The sequence below is a fragment of the Oryctolagus cuniculus genome, chromosome 7 (assembly GCF_051225735.1).
Source record: "Oryctolagus cuniculus isolate XC-2025 breed Fujian yellow rabbit chromosome 7, ASM5122573v1, whole genome shotgun sequence".
Classification (NCBI taxonomy): Eukaryota; Metazoa; Chordata; class Mammalia; order Lagomorpha; family Leporidae; genus Oryctolagus; species Oryctolagus cuniculus.
In genome coordinates this window covers 111,354,534-111,377,637 of record NC_142873.1, presented here as the reverse complement: position 1 = coordinate 111,377,637, position 23,104 = coordinate 111,354,534, and the positions used below count along the sequence as shown (strand labels likewise).

Genomic DNA, 23,104 nt, shown 5'->3' with positions numbered 1-23,104 from the left:
TTTCCTGAGTCCACTGCCGGCATCTGTCTGTCTCCCTTCTGTCTCCTCATGCTACCTTTCTCTCCTTTGGCTATCTGAACGTTTCTCTGTCACTCTTTCAGTAGACTCCATGCCTGGTATAGCTGAGGTACAAAATGTAGCCTACATTTGGGCAACTTCTCTGGCATAAATAGAAATGGCCCACTATAAAGAATTTCTAAGAGTTTGGTCTCCGGCAAGTCGCTTAACCAAGCCACGCCCCCTGCCCTCAGTTTCCTCCTTTGAAGAGTGGCAATAATGAGAACATCGTGGGGAAGCAAGTGAGCTAGAAACTGTAAATCACATAGAAGAGAATAAGGAGGCTGGCACTGCGGCTCAATAGGCTAATCCTCCACCTGCGGCGCCTGCACACCGGGTTCTAGTCCCGGTCGGGGTGTCGGATTCTGTCCCAGTTGCCCCTTTTCAGTTCAGCTCTCTGCTGTGGCCCGGGAAGGCAATGGAGGATGGCCCAAGTGCTTGGGCCTTGCACCCCGTGGGAGACCAGGAGAAGCACCTGGCTCCTGCCATCAGATCAGTGTGGTGCGCCAGCCGCGGTGCGCCGGCCGTGGCAGCCATTGGAGGGGGAACCAACAGCAAAGGAAGACCTTTCTCTCTGTCTCTCTCTCTCACTGTCCACTCTGCCTGTCAAATAATAATAATAATAATAATAAAAGAAGAGAATAAGGCAAATGGTTGGCACTTAGTGGGTCCATTTCTTCACTCCGGGAGTATTTGTCCTAGTGCCACTGTGTCCCAGACATTGAATATACAGCATCGAACAGTGTGTTCGAAAACACTTGCCTCAGGGAGGATCATTCCAGAGTGGGAGGGGGAAGGGAGATCATTTATAAATTATAAAATCCTAGATTGAATCATCTGAAGCTGACATTTTTGTAGGTTAAAAACTTCATGTGGTTCAACCTATGTCATCTTGCTATAGAGCATTTGTGCCTGTTCCTTGTCTTAGTCATTCATCATTTGATTGCTTCTGTTCTAAGGCCAGTGCAGACCCCCTGCGCCAGTGCACCATCTTGGGATTATTGCTGGGTGTTCCTGGTCAGAGAGCAACATGTGACCTGTACAGACTTCTGACTGTTTTTACTCTTTGTTTATGGCAGGACGGTTGGGAAAAGTAAGCTCCAATCCTCTGAAACTGTCTTGCTTTCTTCCTTTTGGGGGCAAATTTCTCATCAAACACTGTGCCAGACCCTGTGGGACTCACCAAGGAGAGAACACACACCTGGCCCCTAAGAAGCTCCCCCTCTAGCTTTAGCCAGGCTAACGACCCTTGTGTCTGGAAAACATACCAGAGACTTACATTAGAGAGAGGTGCAAGAGAGTGTTAAAGGAGTTCCAAGGAGGGGAAATCATCTCATCCAGAGACGAGGGAAGGCTTCCCAGGACCTCCCATAATGTGAATCTTTGAGGATGAGAAGGCAGTTGACCTCTGAAGGTGGCACAAATTGGTCGGCCTTGGTGCCTGTCTCAGTAGCCCCCAGCTTCAGAAGGTGTTCCACGTCTCTGAAGTACTTTCAAAGGGGAAATAACTTGTTTGTAGATCAGACGATGGTTTGTGAAATGTTGATTCCAATGGTGAGAGACCAGAGGCCAGGAAGTGTCTGGAATCTATTTCAGAAGTCTAGGTGAGAGCCTGTTAAGACTATTTTGTAAGCCTTTTGAGAAGAACTTTTTGAAAAGTTGTACAGAGCTTTGCAATTTTCATCTTCATTAGCTTAATTTTAACATAGTTGAAGTGCAAACACAAGGACCAGACAATTTGGACTCCAATCCTGATTCTGCCATTTTTGTGTAAAATTTAGTCTTCATATCTACTTTTTGTATTCAGAATTTCTTTTAATCCTTTTTAGTATGTCTGGACAAAACAGTGTTTACATTTACAGTTTAAACAGCACACTGGTTTTTTTAAAAAAATTTTATTCATATTGTAAGGCCGCCAACAAAACACACGAAACACCAGAGTAAGGGAAAGAGTTTATTGGGGGAAACCCAACAGACTGGAGGAAAGGGGCAAAGAAGGAAAAAAGGGAGAAGGAGAGTGGAAGAGAGAGAGACAGAGACAGAGGTCAGGAGACGGAGAGAAAGAGAGCCATGTGTTCAGGAACAGGTCCTTTTAAATCTTTGCTGAGGGGCGGGTAGGGAAGTAGGAGCAGCGAATCCCATTAGGATGGGGGTGTGGCTGACACTGGTGGTTGGGCCATGTGGCTACCTGGCTTCCAGAAATGGCAGCAGGGCTAGAGCCTAGGATGGTGTCAGGACTGCGCCATTTTACCAACACGTATAAAGAGAACAGATTTCATGTATTTCATATATACAATTTTAAGTCCATAATGGTATTTCCATCCTTCCTATATTTCTTTTTTCTTTTAATTTTTTTAAAGACTTATTTATTTATTTGAAAGAATTACAGAGACAGAGAAAGACATCTTCCATCTACTGGTTCACTCCCCAAATGGCTACAATGGCCAAGGCTGGGCCGGGCTGAAACCAGGAGCCTGAAGCTTCTTCTGGGTCTCCCACATAAGTGCAGCACTTGGGCCATCTTCCTCTGCTTTCCCAGGCACCTTAGCAGGGAGCTGGATTGGAAGAGGAGCAGCCGGAACATGAATCAGAGCCCATATGGGATGCCAGTGCCGCAGGCAGTGACTTAAACCACTATGCCACAGCGACGACCCCTCCTTTTAATTTTTACAATAACATACTTTCAGTTTACTTTATAGTCACAGGCTTAAGCAAAAGAATCTTAGGGAAATGATTTAACCTCTCCGTGGCTCAGTTTTTTTACAACCAAAATGGGGGAAAGAAACAAAAGGTTGTTGCAAGACTTCACATAGTTACTTTAGAACCAAACCAAGTACACCATAATCACAATTTAAAAGTAAGTTGTTATTAATGGTGATGATGATTTGTAATTCTGGTTAAAGCCTTGAGATTACATATAATAGGAAGAGCTTTTGTTTTTTCTTCAAAGTTCTTTGTTCGTTTTTACTTAAAAAGCAGACAGATCTTCCATCTGCTGGTTCACTCCCTGAATGCCCACATGGGCCAGAACAGGCTCAGACCAAAGCCAGGAACCTGGAACTCCATCCTTCCTCCCATGTGAGTGGCAGGGACCCAGTACCTGAGCCATCATATGCTGCCTCCCAGGGTGTACATTAATTAGTAGGAAGCTGTACAGGAAGTGGAGGCAGGACACAATCCCAGGCACTCTGAAATGGGATTGAGTAGGGGAGTGGAGTTGGGGGCGGCACTGTGGCACAATAGGTTAAGCTTCCATCTGCAGTGCTGACAGCCCGTATGTGTACTGGTCTGGCACAAGCAGCATCTTTTAACTATTTATATGCCACAAATCTCTATGTTAGAGTTCAGGATTTAGAAAAAGGGAGATGAAAATCACAAGTTCAGGGCTGGTGCTGTGGCACCCACTACACCACAACTCCGGCCCCAGCAGTAAAACATTAAGTTGCCTAAGATCACCCAATGAAGCCTAGATCCAGATTGGAGACTGCGCTCCAAAGCACTGTGTAGTACAAAGAACAAACCGATATCAAAGAATAGCAAGACTCAACATCAGTAACCGTCAGGGAAATGCAAACAAAACCACCGTGAGATAGCACCTCACCCCTGTTGCCGTAGCTATTATCAAAAAGACAGAAAGTCACCACTGCTGGCCAAGGTGTGGAGAAAAGGGAACTCTTACACATTGTAGGTGGGGATGTAAATTGATTCAGCACTGCAGAGAACAGTATGGAGATGTCTTTTAAAAGTAGAAATAGACTTGCCATATGATCCAGCCCTACAATGTATCTGTGCAAAAAACAGGAAATCACCCTATCAGCGAGATCTCTGCTCGTCATGTTTATTGCAGCACTGTTCACGATAACCAAGATACAGAAACAACCAAGGTGTGATCGTCACATGAAAGGATGAAGAAAATGTGATACAACACATTTTGTTTTTTCTTCAAAGTTCTTTATTTGTTTGTTTTTATCTGAAAAGCAGAGAGACAGATTTTCCATCTGCTGGTTCACTCCCTGAATACCCACAAGAGCCAGAATAGGGTCAGGCCAAAGCCAGGAACCTGGAACTCCATCCTAACGGCCCATGTGGATGTATATATATACACGCACACAATGGATACTATTCAGCCATTTTTTAAAAAGAATGAAATCCTGTCATTGGCAGCGAAATGATGGAACTAGAGGACATCATGTTAAGTGAAATAAGCTAGACACAGAAAGACAAATACCGCATATTCTCCCTTATATCTGGAAACTTAAAAAAAAAATCAATCTGATCATTGAATGTTCATTAATGGAGGCTGGGAAGAATAGGAGTTTGGATTTTTAAAAAAATTAGTGTAAATTGGTTGTCACAGATTGTAACAAAATACAAATAATATAAAACGTTAATAATAAGGGAAACTAGGTGTGGAGTATATAGGAGCTCTTTGTACTGCTTCGCAATTTTTGTTTTGTAAATGTAAAACTATTTTGAAATATAAAGTTAAAAGAAAAATAACAAAATTACACTGAGATATGAATGTATGATTTTCTTTCTTTCTTTTAAGATTTTATTTATTTGAGAGGTAGAGTTACAGACAGAGAGAAGGAAAGACAGAGATAAAGGTCTTCCATCTGCTGGTTCACTCCCCAGATAGCTATAACAGCCAGAGCTGAGCTAATTTGAAGTCAGGAGCTTCTTCCAGGTCTCCCACACAAGTACAGGAGCCCAAGCACTTTCCCAGGCCATAAGTAGAGTTGGACTGGAAGAGGAGCAGCTGGGGTGTGAACTACCCATACAGATTCTGGCACCACAGAGGCTTAGCCCACTGTGCCACAGCACCAGTCCTGAACTTGTGATTTTCATCTCCCTTTTTCTAAATCTTGAACTCTTAACATAGAGATTTGTGGCATATAAATAGTTAAAAGATGCTGAAACATTCCTCTTATAGCTTTTTTATTGATAAATAAAGTACAGATTGAGCTTCAAACGTAAAGTGAAAGAAACTAAAATTTTTCAAGGAGCCAGCCTGTGCCAGGTGTCTCCATACCAGCCGTCTTAGTTCACCCAGTGATGCCCATGTCATTGGCCCTATTTTCCTGGTAAGGAAATGGCAAGTCCACTCCCAATTCCCCATGGCTGTGACTCAAACCCAGTTCCCTTTGTCTCTAAAGTCTATCTTCTCTACACTGTAGTTCGCATAGACAGCCCTTCTTAAAATAGAGATTTCATTGTGAGACCTGTTGGTTCAAAAAATAAATACTAATCGAGCATCTCTTTGCTGTTAAACCCAGTGTTGTGTAGGAGATCTGGCAATGGGCAGAACTGTCAGAGCTTCTCAGGTGGCTCGAGGTGTTCCAGGACAAGTGCTCTCATCAGTTTGCTGTCGTTAGAAGCCCAGTGGGCACGTGAGAAGGAATGGAAGAGCCAGTACTGCCTTCTCGCCAGTAGCTATCCTGGGCCCTTCCCACAGCCTTTGGATCACTGACCCTGTCAGATTCCATCATTTTCTGCTTGGCTGTCAAAGTCAGTTGACCTTTTGTTTTGTTCTTATCCACTTATTTCTCTATGCTGTTGCACTTACTAATAGTTAAATGATTTAAAAGTAACCAGCTTACAATAAAATAATAAAAGACAAATAACCCAAGTAACTAATGGGCAAGGATCTGAATCCGCATTTCTCTGAAGATGTACAAATGGCCAATAAGCACATAAGATAGCGCTCGGCGTGTTTCTTTATCACTAGAGAAATGCACATCAGAACCACAGTGCAGTGCCACTCCACGCCAGTAGGATGGTCATAGTCAAAAAGACAGCTAATAAGCAGTGCTGACAGGCTGGAGAACACGGGGCTCTCATGCATTGCTGTTTGAATGGAAAGCGTGCAGTTTTTTACAATATTAACATAATCACCATGTGATCCACTTTCCTGAATGTATACTCGAGAAATGAAAACATACATCTACACAAAACTTACATGCTGATGCTCATGGCAGCATTATTCATGATTGCCCAAAAAATGAATCTACCCAAGTGTCTATAAACTGATGAATGGATTAATCAAATGCTGGATCAATCAAATGCTGACAATGAGATATTATTTTGTAATAAAAAATGAAGTGCTGATATGTGGTGCCACAACTACCTGTTGTGTTTTTCTATTTATGTGAAAAGAAACTAGTCATTGCCTGTGGCTGGGAATGTGGTGACAGGTACAGGGTTTCCTTTTTAAATCATGAAAATATCCTTAACTTATATTATGATGATGTTTGCACAACTCAGTATATTACAGTCATTGGATTACACACTATAGGTGAGTGAATTTTATGATGTGTTAATTATGTATCAAAAGTATTTTTAAAACAGGAAAAGGAAAGAGGGAAAGAAAGATATATAGACAATCCACAAACAAAAAGGTGACTTTTTTTAAAAAAAAGATTTATTTATTAGCAGTGGAAGATGGCTCAAGTCCTTGGGCCACTGCACCTGCATGGAAGACCTAGTGGAAGCTCCTGGCTCCTGGCTTTGGATCCGTGCAGCTCCAACTGTTGCAGCCATCTGGGGAGTGAGCCATTGGATGGAAGACCTCTCTGTCTCTGCCTCTGCCTCTCCTTCCTCTCTCTTTGTAACTCTTTCAACAAAAAAAAAGGGGGGGGGGTTTATTTGACAGGCAGAGTGGACAGTGAGAGAGAGACACAGAGAGAAAGGTCTTCCTTTGCCGTTGGTTCACCCTCCAATGGCCGCCGCTGCAGCCGGCGCACCGCGCTGATCCGATGGCAGGAGCCAGGATCCAGGTGCTTTTCCTGGTCTCCCATGGGGTGCAGGGCCCAAGCACCTGGGCCATCCTCCACTGCACTCCCTGGCCATAGCAGAGAGCTGGCCTGGAAGAGGGGCAACCGGGACAGAATCCGGCGCCCCAACCGGGACTAGAACCCGGTGTGCCGGCGCCACAAGGTGGAGGATTAGCCTATTGAGCCACGGCGCCGGCCTGGGGGGGGATTTATTTGAAAGGAAGAGTTACAGAGAAGCAGAGGCAGAGAGGTCTTCCATCCGCTGGTTCACGCCCCAAATGGCTACAATGGCCGGAGCTGAGCCAATCTGAAACCAGCAGCCAGGAGCTTCTTTCTGGTCTCCCACGAAGGTGCAGGGGCTCAAGCACTTGGGCCATCTTCTACTGCTTTCCCAGGCTGTAGCAGAGAGCTAGATTGGAGGAGGAGCAACAGGACTAGAACTGGTGCCCATATGGAATGCTGGTGCCATAGGTAGAGGCTTAGCTTACTATACCACAGTACTGTTTCCACACACACACACACACACACACATCCCTTTTTAAAGATTTTATTTATTTGAGAGGTAGAGTTACAGACAGACAGAGGGAGAGACAAAGAGGTCTTCTATCCACTGGTTCACTGCCCAGATGGCCGCAACAGCCGGAGCTGGGCCCATCCACAGCCAGCAGCCAGGAACTTCTTCCAGGTCTTCTATGCAGGTGCAGGGTCCCAAACACTTGAGCCATCTTCTACTGCTTGCCCAGGCCATAGCAGAGAGCTGGATTGGAAGTGGAGCAGCCAGGTGTTGAACCAGCACCCATATGGGATGCCGGCACTGCAGACATGCTTTACCCACTACACTGCAGTGCCAGCCCCAGAAAAGTGGCTATTTGGCAAGTGTTGAATAATTTACACCCCAGCAGAAAAGGCTCAGTTTCTTTGTCCATCAAAATTAAATTCTAACTCTCTCTCATAAATTTTTGCACTCTACTTACTTCTACACCCTCTACTAGATCCTAGGAAGGCTCTGCTGAAAGTAAAAAGACATGAGCTCTTGTGTTGCTAATAGTCTTGCTACCCAAATGATTTTACAGATAGATTCCATCTCTACTGTGATCAGAACTAAGAACTAGGCTGGCGCCGCGGCTCACTAGGCTAATCCTCCTACTTGCGGCGCCGGCACACCAGGTTCTAGTCCCGGTCGGGGTGTCGGATTCTGTCCCGGTTGCCCCTCTTCCAGGCCAGCTCTCTGCGGTGGCCAGGGAAGTGCAGTGGAGGATGGCCCAAGTACTTGGGCCCTGCACCCCATGGGAGACCAGGATAAGTACCTGGCTCCTGCCATTGGATCAGCGTGGTGCGCCGGCCGTAGTGCGCCAGCCGCAGCGGCCATTGGAGGGTGAACCAACGGCAAAGGAAGACCTTTCTCTCTGTCTCTCTCTCTCTCTCACTGTCCACTCTACCTGTCAAAAAAATTTTTTAAAAATTAAAAAATAAAAAAAACTAAGAACTAGAGGTGCTTGGTGGTCAGGGAGAATATGATAGGGAATTTGACCTTGCTCACCAGGGACCACTGACTTGAGATTGAAAAGGGAAGCTGGCAATACAATATCTGTCTGGTGTCCATGGAAGACTTTTTTTTAAGATTTATTTTTTCATTTGAAAGGCAGAACAACAGAGGGAAAGGAAGACACAGAGAAATCTTATGTTTGCTGATTCACTCCACAAATGGCCAAAGCAGCCAGGACTGGTCCAGGCAAAAGCCAGAAGCCCAGAATTCCATCCTATTCTCTCCTATGGGGCAGGTGCCCAAGCATGTGGGCCATCTTCTGCTCCTTTACTAAGGCACATTAGCAAAAGTAGAGCAGCTGGCACTCAAACCAGCACTCCGATGTAGGATGCCAGCATCACTAGCACACTTAACCTGCTGTGCACAATGCCAGGCCCCAGGGGAGGTTAATTGTAGGACACATACATACCCTGCTGCTGCCCACAGTTACCAAAATCTGCAGATGCTCAAGTCCCTTCTATAAAATGATGTAATGTTTGCATTAACCTATGCATATACTTTAAATCATCTCTAGACTGCTTATAACACCTAATACAATGTGAATGCTATGTGTATAGCTGCTGTCCTATATTGCTTAGGGAATGATGTTGGGAAGGATAAGTGTGTACATGTTCAATGTAGACACAGGTTTTTTCCCCCAAGTGTCTTTGATCTGGGTTTGGTTGAATCCAAGATGCAGAACCTGTGGATACTGAGGACCAACTGCAATTTGGAACAGAGCCAGAAGTCAGGGAGGGTGTTTTGTTATCTCAGAGCCTGAGAGTCCTGTGAACTGTAAGCTCTCAGTTGCCCAAACTGGGGAGTTGGAGAGGTCAACAGGAGCCAGTCCACATTAAGGAGGTGATCACTGTGGTAACAGCACGAAGAAGCCATGGGACACTGTGGGTTCACTGTGGCTGCAGTGTTATGGTCAGATTGGACAGGGCCAGCATGATTGATGATGGACTGAGTGAGAGTTAATTGCAGCCGAATCAGTGCACAAGACACTCTCATAGTTTGTTTGCAAAAGGCCCTATAAAAAAAATGTGCTTAGCTCTTCAGCAGGGCTGTGTATGTGCCTGCCAGGTAAGTTCCAGAGAGAGTGCTGCCAGTTACAAGAATTTACCTTTCTTGCAAGAGTGCAAACTCCTTTGTGTTCTTTAAAGTTTTCCTATGAATGCAGGTGTAGAGCTATTAAAATGGCAGTGGTTCCACAGTCTGAGTCTTGAGAACACCACTGTCCCAGGTCTTGGCCAGCAGCCCAGGATCACCCTGCTGCAATGCCCAAAACCAATGTGCCCAGCATTTTGCCCCATGTTGTAAAACTGTTTAGCAACAACGGAGTCTGTGAGCCAAGTGATGCTGGTCATGATAGATCTGGATGATGTACAGAAGCTTTAATCACATTTTAGTTTGCTCAGAACTTTTCAGTAACCTCTAGACTTTCCAAACCAGCACTGGAGGATGTCTTTGCCACTATCTTTTCTTGTGAAACAATTTCGCATCCGTAGGGCAAGAACGGAAAACTGAGAGTGTTTAATTCTGCTTGAGGAGGCATTCAACCCTTAGTTTCTTTGTGGAGATTTTAGAATTTCCAGGGTAGCAAGATGGCTGAGGGAGACATGAGCTGCTTCTGGAATTATCAAAAACCTAAATGAGCTGTGACATGGAAATTCACGCTGCAGCTAACAGTGCCTTTTACCATTTCAGAGTTCCCACCAGCTGGAACAACAGCATCTTAGGAGTACTTTTAACTCTACCATGATATGCTAGATCCATGTAACATTTGCAAGGATGCTTATTAAAAGATCAGTGTTGCACATTATAATATCTCTAACAGACTGGTAGCACTTGCTTTCTCAGATGAAAAATGCTGTCGGATACAAATCGTAGGCTCTCAAGCCTAAACAAACAACTGCTGTTCAGTAGTTGTGACCTGGGGAAGCGCCCTGTGCAGTCCGCATTTCTTCATCTAAAAGTGGGGGAGTCTTTGCTGAAAGGATTAAGTATGATTTTATTTGAGGATCTGCTAGCATGATATTGGACAGAAGTAGAGAAGCCAAGAGCTTCCCCTGGGTCTCCCGCATGGGTGCAGGGGCCCAAGCACCCGGACTGTCCTCCACCCAAGCACCCAGACCTGATTTCCCAGGCATATTAGCAGGGAGCTGCATTGGAAGTGGAGCATCCAGGACTGAAACCAGCATCCATATGGGATGCCAGTACCACAGGCCTGGGCTTTAACCCACTGTGCCACAGTGCCATCCCCTGTCCTATACAATATTAATAATAAGTTTGAGCTAAATTTTGTAGATCAGGAGATTTGACATTGAAATCATGGTTTCCGTTTTCTATTGAAAGTGGGCCACTGTTCCCAGCTGCCTCTTCCATTGTGTACCACTAGTTTATTCTAGTTCCCACTTCCCACCATTCTCTTAGCCCAGCCTGCCTCCCTTCCTCACATGAGGAGCCCAAGTCTACAGTCCTGGTCTGATGCTGGAGACAGAGCAGTGGACATGCAGGTCCCGGAGCAGGATGTGAAACCCAAGAAGTAGATGAGGGCTGAGTGGTAGAGGGCCTGGTGGACCAGGACTAAATCAAGGGAATCCTTTGGAATGATGTTTAACACAGAATTATAATTATGAGAGTAGCCTTTGGAAAAGATACTCCTGCATGCTCCGTAAAGAATCGGAGGGGACAGCACTTTGGAGCGAGCTGTCACCTGAAGTGCCACTATCTCATGTGGGTGCAGGTTCAAGTCTCAGCTGCTCCACTTCTGGTCCAGCTCCCTGCTAATGGCATCTGGGAAAGCATCAGCATATGACCCAAATCCTTGGGCTCCTGCAGCCATGTGGGAGACTTGAAAGAAACTGCTGGCTTCGACCTAGAACAGCCCTGGCCATTGTGGCCATTTAGGAATGACCCAGTAGAAGATGGCCCAGTCCTTGGGCCCCTGCACCCTCATGGGAGACCCAGAAGAAGCTCTTGACTCCTGGCTTTGGCCTGACCCAGCACTGGCTATTGTAACCATTTGGAGAATGCACCAGTGGGTGGAAAACCTCTTTCTTTCTCTTTCTCTTTCTCTTTCCATCAAATAAACAAATAAATCTTTTTAAAAAAAGAGTACTTTGTAAGTAGTGAGATAAAAGCAAGTGAAATCAGGAAAAGGTGACTGTGGTTATAACCCTGAATAAGGGGCAGTTTGATACGTCACTAATTGGAAAAGGAAGAAAGGGAAGAAGGGGAGGAGGAGAAAGACAAAGGGATTTGTGAAAGTAGATAAGGTATTTAGTTTGGAAATTTGATTTTAAGAGTCTGCCTTGCTATGTGATTTCTGATGCAGGTTCAGTTTATTAATTGTTACTGCTGTGCTTGATTTAAAATTATTCCTAAGTGTTTTTAAAGTGGCGGCATCCGGCCGGCGCCGCGGCTCACTAGGCTAATCCTCCGCCTAGCGGCGCCGGCACACCGGGTTCTAGTCCCGGTCGGGGCGCCGCATTCTGTCCCGGTTGCCCCTCTTCCAGGCCAGCCCTCTGCTGTGGCCAGGGAGTGCAGTGGAGGATGGCCCAGGTGCTTGGGCCCTGCACCCCATGGGAGACCAGGAAAAGCACCTGGATCCTGGCTCCTGCCATCGGATCAGCGCGGTGCGCCGGCCGCAGCGCGCCGGCCGCGGCGGCCATTGGAGGGTGAACCAACGGCAAAGGAAGACCTTTCTCTCTGTCTCTCTCTCTCACTGTCCACTCTGCCTGTCAAAAAAAAAAAAAATAAAAAAAATAAAGTGGCGGCATCCAAGTTTGGAAAAATAGTTTAAAATGTGTTTCTGATGATTATAGACTTCTTGTTATGGCTTATTTCAGGCTATAATTCCCAGGAATAATATCCTGCTCATTTTAAAAACTGTCTTGACTTGTGTGCTTAACAATCCACTTTTACCCCCAATTTGTACTCTGTAAAGAACTGCTGGTATTCTGGCTTGGCCATTGGGAGCAGATGTCACTGTGTAAGTCTTATTTTCTATTTTAGATCCAATATGAAAACTGCAGTACTGGCCAGAGTCTGGGAGCTCCCTGTGAGGAGCAGGAGATTGTGTGTGTGTCAGTGCTGGCCCTTCTTTTATGACAGTATGCAAACTGTCAATGGCAAGGTTCAAGCACACTTAAATATGTGGCATTTTTCACAGCTCATTGTTCTTTCTGTCTTGTATGTCTGAAAACCACTTGAGATCTGCCCACACAACAAATCCCCCTTTCCTGGTCATAAAAGAGACAATAGATTTATGGTCAAGTCTACTTGCATCGTGTGGCATTTTTTTCTTTCTCTTCACCTCTGCATGATACATGAAGACAGTAGAGAGACATGAAGGTAATGGGCTAAATAACCTCATGAACTCAAATATAGCCGAAATAAAGGTGTATATATATTTAGCAAATTCACATCTTTGCCGTCTGTTAGCTCCCTTTCAATCCCAAACACTTTTGCTAGTGCACTGTTGAAACTTGTTATTCAACTTGATTTTTAGCTTGCCTGGAGGGAACCACGTGCCTCTCAGATCCTTGTCTAAGCTGAGAAGTAATGCTACAGTGGTGATTCTTAGCTGTGGGCCCAGGAAAGTAACGTGACTCACTGAGTCCACCCCCTCTCTGAGCCCACAGCTCCTCCCCCTTCGCTGAGTCTGAATGTTTTCTGTGGCCCGGGGAAGCCTCAGTTGCACACATGACTTTAAGATCCTGTTATCTGAAACCTGCACTGATTATGTAATCTTTTAAAGCACATGATAAGGCCAAGGTCTCTTAGGAATTGAGCAAATGTAACCTGAAAGCCTGCTGTGTCCCATACACAGTGCTAACTACAGAGGATATAGCAGCAGACAAGACAGTTGTCAACCTTCAGCCAACTCTCAGAATTGCTGAGAATGAGATCAGCTAAAGTTTTTATAGAATTTACTGTACACTCCAGTAGGCACCATTTTCTTTTTTGTTTGTTTGAGAGGTAGAGTTACAGACAATGAGAGGGAGAGACAGAGAGAAAGGTCTTCCATCCATTGGTTCACTCCCCAGTGGCTGCAATGGTTGGAGCTGCACCAATCTGAAGTAAGGAGCCAGGTGCTTCTTCCATGTCTCCCAAGTGGGTGCAGGGGCCCAAGGACTTTGGGCCATTTTCTTTCTACTGCTTTCCCAGGCCATAGCAGAGAGCTGGGTTGGAAGAGGAGCAGCTGGGACTAGAACTGGCGCCCATATGGGATTCCGGGTGCCACAGGCAGAAGATTAACCTACTGTGCCACAGCACCAGCCCCCATCCTTGTTTTTAAAGTTATGATATGACTGTTATTTATTGATTTGACTTATTTTTATTTATTTATTTGAAAGTCAACACAACAGAAAGAAGGAGAGAGATCGTCCATCTGCTGGTTTGCTCCCCAAATGGCTATAACAGCCAGGGCTGGGCCAGGCAGAAGCCAGAGTTAGGAACTCCATCCTGTTCTCCCACGTGGGTGGCAGGGGGCCCAAGTATTTGAGCCATCCTCCACTGCCTTCCCAGCTGCATTGGCAGGAAGGTAGATCCACTCATTTGTATTTTATATTGAATTGATTCCTTTACTATTCCCATTGTATAGATAAGGAAACAGGCATAGAGATATTCAACTAGTAAATGTCATAGCTAGGATCTGAGCCAACTTTAAGTGTTGATCGGGATTGAAGAGCAAAGTATTCTAGAAGCACTTTCTCATGTGATTTCACATCACCTGGTGGTTTAGATGAGTAGGGACTGTGCTGGGTCCAGCCCAGCAAAGGGTTGTATTTTCCTGGTGTGTTCAAAGCCCACAGACCAAACTCAGCAGCAGATCTTGAGTTTGTTTGTTGTTTATCTGACAGTTGTGTTCTTAAAGTTGTGAGTCCGGATGCTTTTAGGCTGAGCAGCCTTCTCTCACTTGTTATCTTACAGTCAGTTCACTTCATTCCCCTCCTGTGGGCTGCATTTGAGTTTATTGTCCTGATGGTCTTTTCTGGGAGAGATTAATTCCACATTGTTTTGCTCTGGAGTCTTCTGGTTATAAGTGACAGGACCTTAACTTGACCTTATTTAGACAAAAGAGGAAATTGACCAAAAGGATACAGGTTTTTGCATCTTTGATTTTCATTTTTTATGTAACTGTAGAAAGTGCAGGGTTGATGCTTATCCTCAGGGACAATTGAGACCAGAGACAGGGAGCCCCCAAAGCATCTGTCAGGTTGTGTGGTTGCTTCTCTTCTAGGCAGACTTCCTTCTCCAGCATGCTGTGAGGATGGCTGCCAAAAATTTCTAAGCATCTCCACCAGAAACAAGCTGACTCTCTTCCCTGAGGTCCACTTGGAAAAACCCATAGATACTTACTTGTTTGGGTGTCTGCCCTTGGACCTGTTACTATGGCCAGAGAGACAGAACGTTTTGATTACACAGCTTTGGGACAGAAGTCAACCAGTTTTTTGGGGATTGCAGGCTTGGCATCTTTCCTCGTTATTATCCGTTATTAAGATATCACCAGCATGGTCTTTTATCTTTTATGTCCACCCCTTAGAAGCTCCTACTTTTTATTAGAATAATTTTCCTGGCTCACAAAGGATTTTCCTTCGGGAGCTCAGTGTGCAGTGTGCTGAGGATTATAACATGTAGTCAGAAAGTGTCATATCAGCTTATTTCATGAAATGAGATGATCTTTCCACATGTTTCCTTAGTCTTCTTATTAGAGATCCTTTGTGCAAAGTCAACAGCTTAGAATGTCCCCAACTCAGCTTGGAAGGCATTGAGAGCTCTTTTGATGCAATAGTTAGGAAATTAGCAAGTTCTAAATTCACATTTAAACATGAAACAGAAGAAGGTGACCCAAGGTCACTGCTGTGGCTAGTGCCATGAATTGTTCTTTTTTCCCACCCCAAGTTTGAAACAGACTTGACTTGTTCTGACCCAATGTTGATCTAAAAATGGTAAAAAATGGTATCCATGGGTCAAGGTTGACTAAGAAACTTGTGTCTGTTGTTAGAAGGAGGTAAACAGTACTTTCCTTTTTCCTTGTGGTTTATTCCTTAGTTGAGAGCAGGGCTGTGGGTGTGTCTGGATTAAGTTCTGCCTTAGCAAATAATTTAGCATCTGTGTGCCTTAGTTGACTCACTTCTAAGTGAGGATATGATCGTCCCAATACTTTTGTGTTGTCTGTTGTGTCTCAACGAAAGTGTGATGTGCCTCACTCAGTAGCAGCACATAGTCAGTACTCAGTAAGCTCTGTCGTCATTGTCGTCATCATCACGTAGCAACCCACACCTTGGCCTGCAGGTTTAAGGGTAAGCAAGGTAAGAAATAGGACAGTGAGAGAAGATTTTGCAGAAGTCCATCTATATTTTTGAGAACAAGATAAGGGGGAGCACTGCCACTTCTCAAATATGGGCTACCCTCTGGCAAAAAGATCTCAGTGAGTGAGATCCCAGTGGAAAGAACAGGTCTTCAAAGAGGGAGGTGCCTTTCTCTGAAGGGAGGAGAGAACCTCCACTTTGACTATGACCGTGTCTAAACAAGATAAGAGTCGGAGAACTCAAGGGGCTTCCATAGCCTTGGAAACTCATGACTGGTGCATAGGGAGATTACTGATGCCATAAACAGGAGTGTCAATTTGTAAAGTCAACAACAGGAGTCACTGTGCACTTACTCCTCATGTAGGATCTCTATCCTTAATGTGCTGTACACTGAGGCTTAATGCTATAACGAGTACTCAAACAGTATATTTCACTTTGTGTTTCTATGGGGGTGCAAACGATTGAAATCTTTACTTAATGTACACTAAACTGATCTTCTGTAAAAAAAAAAAAAAAAGAAAAAGAAATTATCAATTCCCAACTTGACTCTCACTGGGATTAAACATGACAATAGGTCTGATCTGATTTCATCATCATTTAAAAAAAAATCATTTATTATTTTTCACTTTATGTTTCTGTGTGGGAGCAAACTGTTGAAATCCTTACTTAAGGTATACTAAGCTGATCTTCTGTATATTAAGATAATCGAAAATGAATCTTGATGTGAATGGAAGGGGAGAGGGAGTGGGAAAGGGGAGGGTTGTGGGTGGGAGGGACGGTATGGGGGGGGGGGAAGCCATTGTAACCCATGAGTCGTACTTTGGAAATTTATATTCATTAAATAAAAGATAAAAAAAAAATATGTGCTACCTTCCACATACCTTCACACATGTCATTCAGTTCTTCATCATCATTTCTGTGTTTTTTTTTTCTTTTTATTTTTTTGACAGGCAGAGTGGACAGTGAGAGAGAGAGACAGAGAGAAAGGTCTTCCTTTGCCGTTGGTTCACCCTCCAATGGCCGCTGCGGCCGGCGCGCTGCGGCCAGCGCACCACGCTGATCCGATGGCAGGAGCCAGGTGCTTTTCCTGGTCTCCCATGGGGTGCAGGGCCCAAGCACTTGGGCCATCCTCCACTGCACTCCTGGGCCATAGCAGAGAGCTGGCCTGGAAGAAGGGCAACCGGGACAGAATCCAGCGCCCTGACCGGGACTAGAACCCGGTGTGCCGGCGCCGCAAGGTGGAGGATTAGCCTAGTGAGCCGTGGCGCCGGCCTTGTGTTGTTTCTTTAAAAAGCTATCTCACAGAATACGTGTATGTCGTAAGTACAAGGGCTCCTCTGTAACCCTTTCCACTACTGGCCCATACTAGGTGCTAAGTAAGCATGTGTTGCAGTAGCTTTGCTCGTAACCCCTTATTCAGATAGCTGGTTCTACATTCTTACTGTTGTAGAAAATGATGGCTTCTTGGCACTACTACTGCTAATAAGTAGCAGAACCAATCTGACCCTAGATTTTCTGCCTTCTATTCCAGTGGTCTTTTATTTGTAAGAGCAAATGATCAGGAAGAATTAAATCAAATTATTCATTTCCCTATGTGATACATAAATTGGATTTGTCATCTATAGCTAGGGAAATCAGCTCCTTTGTCCTGCTGATGGTTAATTGTGGTTTAAAACAAGGTAGAATTACAGATCTCCAGGATCATTTTCAAGTACAGGTGCTTCTTTTGTTCTTCATAAGGACATTTAACCCACACTGGAAGGAATAATATGTCTGGTTTCTGTTTATAAAGCAGTTTAGAATTTTTACTCTAAAGAATCTGCATAAGCCTTATTGACCTTTCTCATCTTTTTTCCTCTCTTTTCAACTGATCCTTTAAAGTGGAGGCCACAGGGTCGCCTTCACCGTGCATCCTTCTTTTCATGGCTGGTTCTAAAATCCATCCATGTGCATTTAAGTTCCCAAAGTTTGATTCACTCAGTGCTAACCCTTGGTAATACTCCTTTTCTAATATTTTTTTTTTTTTGACAGGCAGAGTGGACAGTGAGAAAGAGAGAGACAGAGAGAAAGGTCTTCCTTTACAGTTGGTTCACTCTCCAGTGGCCGCTGCGACTGGCGTGCTGTGGCTGGCGCACCGCGCTGATCCAAAGCCAGGAGCCAGGTGCTTCTCCTGGTCTCCCATATGGGTGCAGGGCCCAAGGACTTGGGCCATCCTCCACTGCACTCCCGGGCCACAGCAGAGAGCTGGCCTGGAAGAGGGGCAACTGTCGCTCCCCCTCTTCGTGGAGGAACAACACAGGACCCTGCGCTGTTCTTTCGTCTGCTCGGCCCTCCCCGGGTTTGCTGCTGGTTCTTCCCGGGTTGGCTACTGTCCCTTCCACCTCCGTGGAAGGGCAGTTCCCCCTGGCCACTTTCCCCACTTCCGCAGGGGAGCGGCACACCGCCGGCCGGCTTTCTCGGGGGGCTGCACAGGTGTTCCTTCAGCTAGATGTTCCCCTTAGATGTTCCCGGTGCATGCCGTCTCTCTCCTCCTTTATAGTCCTCCTCTGCCAATCCTAACTCGGCTGCCCACACGCCGAGTACGCTGCTCTCCTCCAATCAGGAGCAAGTCCTACAGTTTATTAGCTGAACTCGAGGCAGCTGTGCGGAAACTGTTTACTTCTCTCCCATCGCCATATTGTGGGAGAGCAGATGCATAGAATAAGTCTTAATTCCAGTAACTCAGTCTAGTCCGGTTTGCTCCCCACAGGCAACCGGGACAGAATCCGGTGCCCCTACCAGGACTAGAACCCGAGGTGCCGGCGCCACAGACGGAGGATTAGCCTATTGAGCTACGGCGCCAGCCCTTTTCTAATATTTTTTTTTAAGATTTATTTATGTATTTGAAAGTCAGAGTTACACAGAGAGAGAAAGAGAGGCAGAGAGAGGTCTTTCATCTACAGATTCATTTCCCAGTTGGCCACAATGGCTGGAGCTGCATGGATCCGAAGTCAGGAGCCAAGAGCTTCTTCCAGGTCTTCCATGCTGGTGCAGGGGCCCAAGGACTTAGGCCATCTTCTGCTTTCCCAGGATACAGCAGAGAGCTGGATTGGAAGTGGAGCATGCCCATATGGGATGCCTGCACTGCAGGCGGCAGCTTTACCTGCTATGCCACAACGCCAGCCCCTCCTCTTCTAATCTGCCATATGTTGAAGGAACAAATTATACAAAGTTGATTGTGTAAGGATTTTTGAGACAGATACATAAGAACATAAAATCTAAAGTTGCAAAAATAGTGATGAAATAGATTACATGCTACAGAATTGGTACCAGGGAAGGATTATTAGGTGCGGTAATTTAAATAAATATATATAATTTTTTTAAAGATTTCTTTATTTACTGGAGCATCAGAGTTACACAGAGAGAGGAGAGACAGAGAGAGACAGAGGTCTTCCATCTGCTGCTTCACTCCCCAACTGGCCGCAACTGGCTGGAGTTGTGCCGATCCAAAGCCAGGAACCAGGAGCTTCTTCTGGTTCTTCCACATGGGTGCAGGGGCCCAAGGACTTGGGCCATCTTCTACTGCTTTCCCAGGCCATAGCAGTGAGCTGGATCAGAAGAGGAGCAGCCAGGACTCAAACCGGCACCCATATGGGATGCCAGCACTGCAAGCAGCAGCTTTATGCACTATGCCACAGTGCCAGCCCCTATATTATTTTAAAGATTATTTTAAAGATTTATTTATTTGAGAGGCAGAGTTAGAGAGGGAGGGAGACACACAGAGAGAAGTCTTCCATCCACTGGTTCACTTTCCAAATGGCTGCAACGGCCAGAGCTAGGCCGACCCGAGGACAGGAGCAAGGAGCTTCTTCTGGGTCTCCAATGTGAGTGCAGGGACCCAAGCACTTGGGCCATCTTCAACTGCTTTCCCAGGCCATTATCAGGGAACTGGATCAGAAGTAGAGCAGCTGGGTCTCAAACCAGAGCCCATGTAGGATACTAGTGCTGCAGCTGGAGACTTAACCTACTAGACCACAGCACCAGCCCTTAAAAACTTATTTATTTATTTGAAAGAGCTACTGAAGCAAGAAGGAGAGAGAAAGAGAGATCTTCCATCTAGCGTCTGTGTGTGGAGTCTCAAGACTCCACAAATGGCCAGATCTGAGCCAGACCAAATCATCCTGGTCTCCCACATAGATAGCAGAGGTCCCTGTACTTGGGCCATCATCGTCTGCATTCCCAGGTACATTATCATGAAGCTGGATCAGAAGCAGAGCAGCTGGGACTCAAACCAGAGCTCTAAAATGGGATGCCGGCTTTGCAAGCAGCAGTTTAACCCACTGCCACAATACCAACCATGAAAAGAGGTTAGTTTTGAGTTTGCTTTATATGATGTTTAGGAGGAAAGTTTTTAAAATGGGGGGAGGGGTGGCAGTATTCTGGCATCTTTTTCCCATAAGGAGGATATTAGAATCTAATTGTGTGAGCTAAGTCTAGTCCTAAAAAAATGTTAGAAGATACGCAGCTCAGGGCCAATGCCTGCAGCGCTGGCATCCCTGGTTCGAGTCCTGGCTGCTCCACTTCCAATCCATCTCCCTGCTAATGTGCCTGGGAAAGCAGTGGAGAATGGCCCAAGTCCTTGGGTCCCTGCACTCATGTGGGAGACCCAGAAGAAGCTCTTGGCTCCTGGTTTCAACGTGGCCCATTCCTGACCATTGCAGCCATTTCAGAAGTAAACCAGTACATGGAAGATCTCTCCCTCATTTTTTTTTTTAAAGATGTATTTATTTATTTGAAAGAGTTACACAGAGAGAGGAGAGGCAGAGAGAGAGGTCTTCCATCCGATGGTTCACTCCCCAGTTGACCACAACAGCCGGAACTGTGCCAATCCGAAGCCAGGAGCCGGAGCTTCTTCTGGGTCTCCCACACGGGTGCAGGAGCCCAAGGACTTGAGCCACCTTCTAATGCTTTCCCAGGCCATAGCAGAGAGCTGGATCAGAAGTGGAGCAGCCGAGTCTCGAACCAGCAACCATCCAGATGCCTGTGCTTCAGGCGAGGGCATTAACCCGCTGCGCCACAACACCAGCCCCAGATCTCTCCCTCTTTAATTCTCTCTCTCTCTCTCTCTCTCTCTCTAACTATGCCTTTCAAATAAATAAATAAATCATTTAAAAAAAAATAAGAAGATAAGCAACTCAAGTAGTGGCAGGCAGCCAGGGGACCTAGGCTCCAGATTCAAGCTATTATGTGCTGGGGTTAAATCCTATATGAAGTAGTGGATTACCAATGATGTAAGGGTGAAACTGTAGTTTGGTATGGTGATAATGACTACCTAGGCAAAACCGGATCACTTCTGTTGTATTGTTACAAATCTGATGGGAGCTCGTTGAAGAAAGTGTGTGTGAGTGTACCCAGAAAAGAAACCCCAGGTAGGAGATGTCAGGTATTACTTCAGCGTGCCCTAGAGGAGATAGTGTCCTGTGCAGGTCCTTGTGCTGACCGGCCCCGCCCCAGGGGGCAGCTAGAAATGTACAGTGATAATAGCTCACTTGCATTTGCTATCAGAATGAGCTTGTTTATTAAATGTTACTATTTTCCAAGTACCCTGCTAAGTGCTTTCATGTATTGCTGCATTTAATCCTTTCTTTTTCTTTTTCTTTTTTTTGGGGGGCGGGGGCGGGGGCGGGGGTGGGGGCGAGGAAGAGTTAAACAGTGAGAGAGAGGGTCAGAGAGAAGGGTCTTCCTTTTTCTATTGGTTCACCCCTTAAACGGCTGCCATGGCCAGCACCCTGCACCGATCCAAAGCCAGGAGCCAGGTGCTTCCTCCTGGTCTTCCATGAGGGTGCAGGGCCCAAGCACCTGGGCCATCCTCCACTGTACTCCCGGGCCACAGCAGAGAGCTGGACTGGAAGAGGAGCAACCAGGAAAGAATCCAGTGCCCCAACTGGGACTAGAACCCGGGGTGCCGGTGCCACAGGCGGAGGATTAGCCAAGTGAACCGCAGCGCCGGCCAACATTTAATTCTTTCAACATCCCTATAGTATAACTATTCTTATTTTTTCCATTTTATAAATGAGGAAATTGAGACTTGAAGAGGTCAGATAACCTGCTCCAGTTCTCAGAACTCTAGGCTCACAAACTCATGCTAATACTCCACTATGCAAATCACACCTCTCTTCTCATTTCCAGATCAGGTTACCTACCTAACATCTGTGTACCAGCCTTGCCACCTGGGTATCAGTTAACAAGGGAGAGTGCAAACCCATCCTTTCTCCTCTCCAAATCAGCCTCTTTACTGCCTTGTCCAGGATAAATTACATGAATTCATGCCTTAAAGTCAACCATCAGATGATCATTTCTCCTATAAATTTGCCTATAAAAGTGGATGGGGGAAGGGTCACTTAAGCCACTGCTTGGAATTCTAGTACCCTTCAAATCACAGTGCCTGCGTTCAATTCCTGGCTGCACTCCCAATTCCAGCTTCCTGCTGATGTGCACCCCGCGAGGCACCGAGTGATGGTTCAAGTAGTTGAGTCTCTGCTACCCATGTGGGAGACCCAGACTGCATTCCCAGCTCCCAGCTCCACCCCAGACAGACTGTTGCAGGAATCTGGCAAATGAACCAGTACAGTGGATCTCTCTGTTTCTCTCTCTTCCCCCAACCCCACCTCCTTGCCACCATCCCCCCCCCCTTTCAAATAAATACATTTAAAATTTTTTAAATGGATAGGATATGGTGGGAGGCAGACGAACATTTTGGTCAGTTTACCAGTGACATTCATTTCAGTGAATTAACTGCCATTCAGCTATGCAGTGTTTTCAGAGTTTGTTCCTCTCCAAGTCTGATCTCCACTCCTCCATGGGGTTTAAGACTAATCTTCACATCTCACTTTAGTATCTTTAGTAGATGTGCTTTTTGCCTCTAATCAAGCATCTTAAGGGGGGAAATTTTAATATCAGATTTTGGATCCTGAGAGAATTTTAATTTTTTTTAAAGATTTATTTATTTATTTGAAAGTCAGAGTTATACAGAGAGAAGGAGAGGCAGAGAGAGAGAAGTCTTCCATCCGATGGTTCACTCCCCAGTTGGCCACAAGGGCCAGAGCTGCATCAATCCGAAGCGGGGAGCCAGGAGCTTCTGCCGGGTCTCCCACATGGGTTCAGGGGCCCAAGGATTTGGGCCATCCTCTACTGCCTTCCCAGGCCATAGCAGAGAGCTGGATGGGAAGTGGAGCAGGCGGGTCTTGAACTGGCGCCCTTATGGGATGCTGGTGCTTCAGGCCAGGGTGTTAACCCACTGTGCCATAGCACCGGCCCCAAATTTTTAATATTCAATATAATGTAGACATAGAAATACTAGTAACAGGAGAAGACAATCCTGAGGCTGAAATGACCATCAAGTGGTAACTGATTGATCTAAAGCCTGACAGATCTCAAAGGGCCCAAAA

The 23,104-nt window shown here is 45.7% G+C and overlaps 1 protein-coding gene across 22 annotated transcripts in view; it reads left to right on the top strand.

The window, feature by feature from the left end:
• The window catches only part of PATJ (PATJ crumbs cell polarity complex component), a 452,303-nt gene that overhangs the window by 347,497 nt on the left and 81,702 nt on the right, over positions 1–23,104 (top strand). Inside the window, exon 32 of one of the 22 annotated variants that reach the window (XM_089337300.1) lies at positions 5,334–5,470. The exons of the other annotated variants lie outside the window; for them this stretch is intronic. Coding sequence (XP_089193426.1) covers positions 5,334–5,432 — 99 coding nt within the window. The 3' untranslated portion in view covers positions 5,433–5,470. Of the gene's footprint in view, positions 1–5,333; positions 5,471–23,104 lie in introns of those variants that run through there. 22 annotated transcript variants of the gene reach the window in all.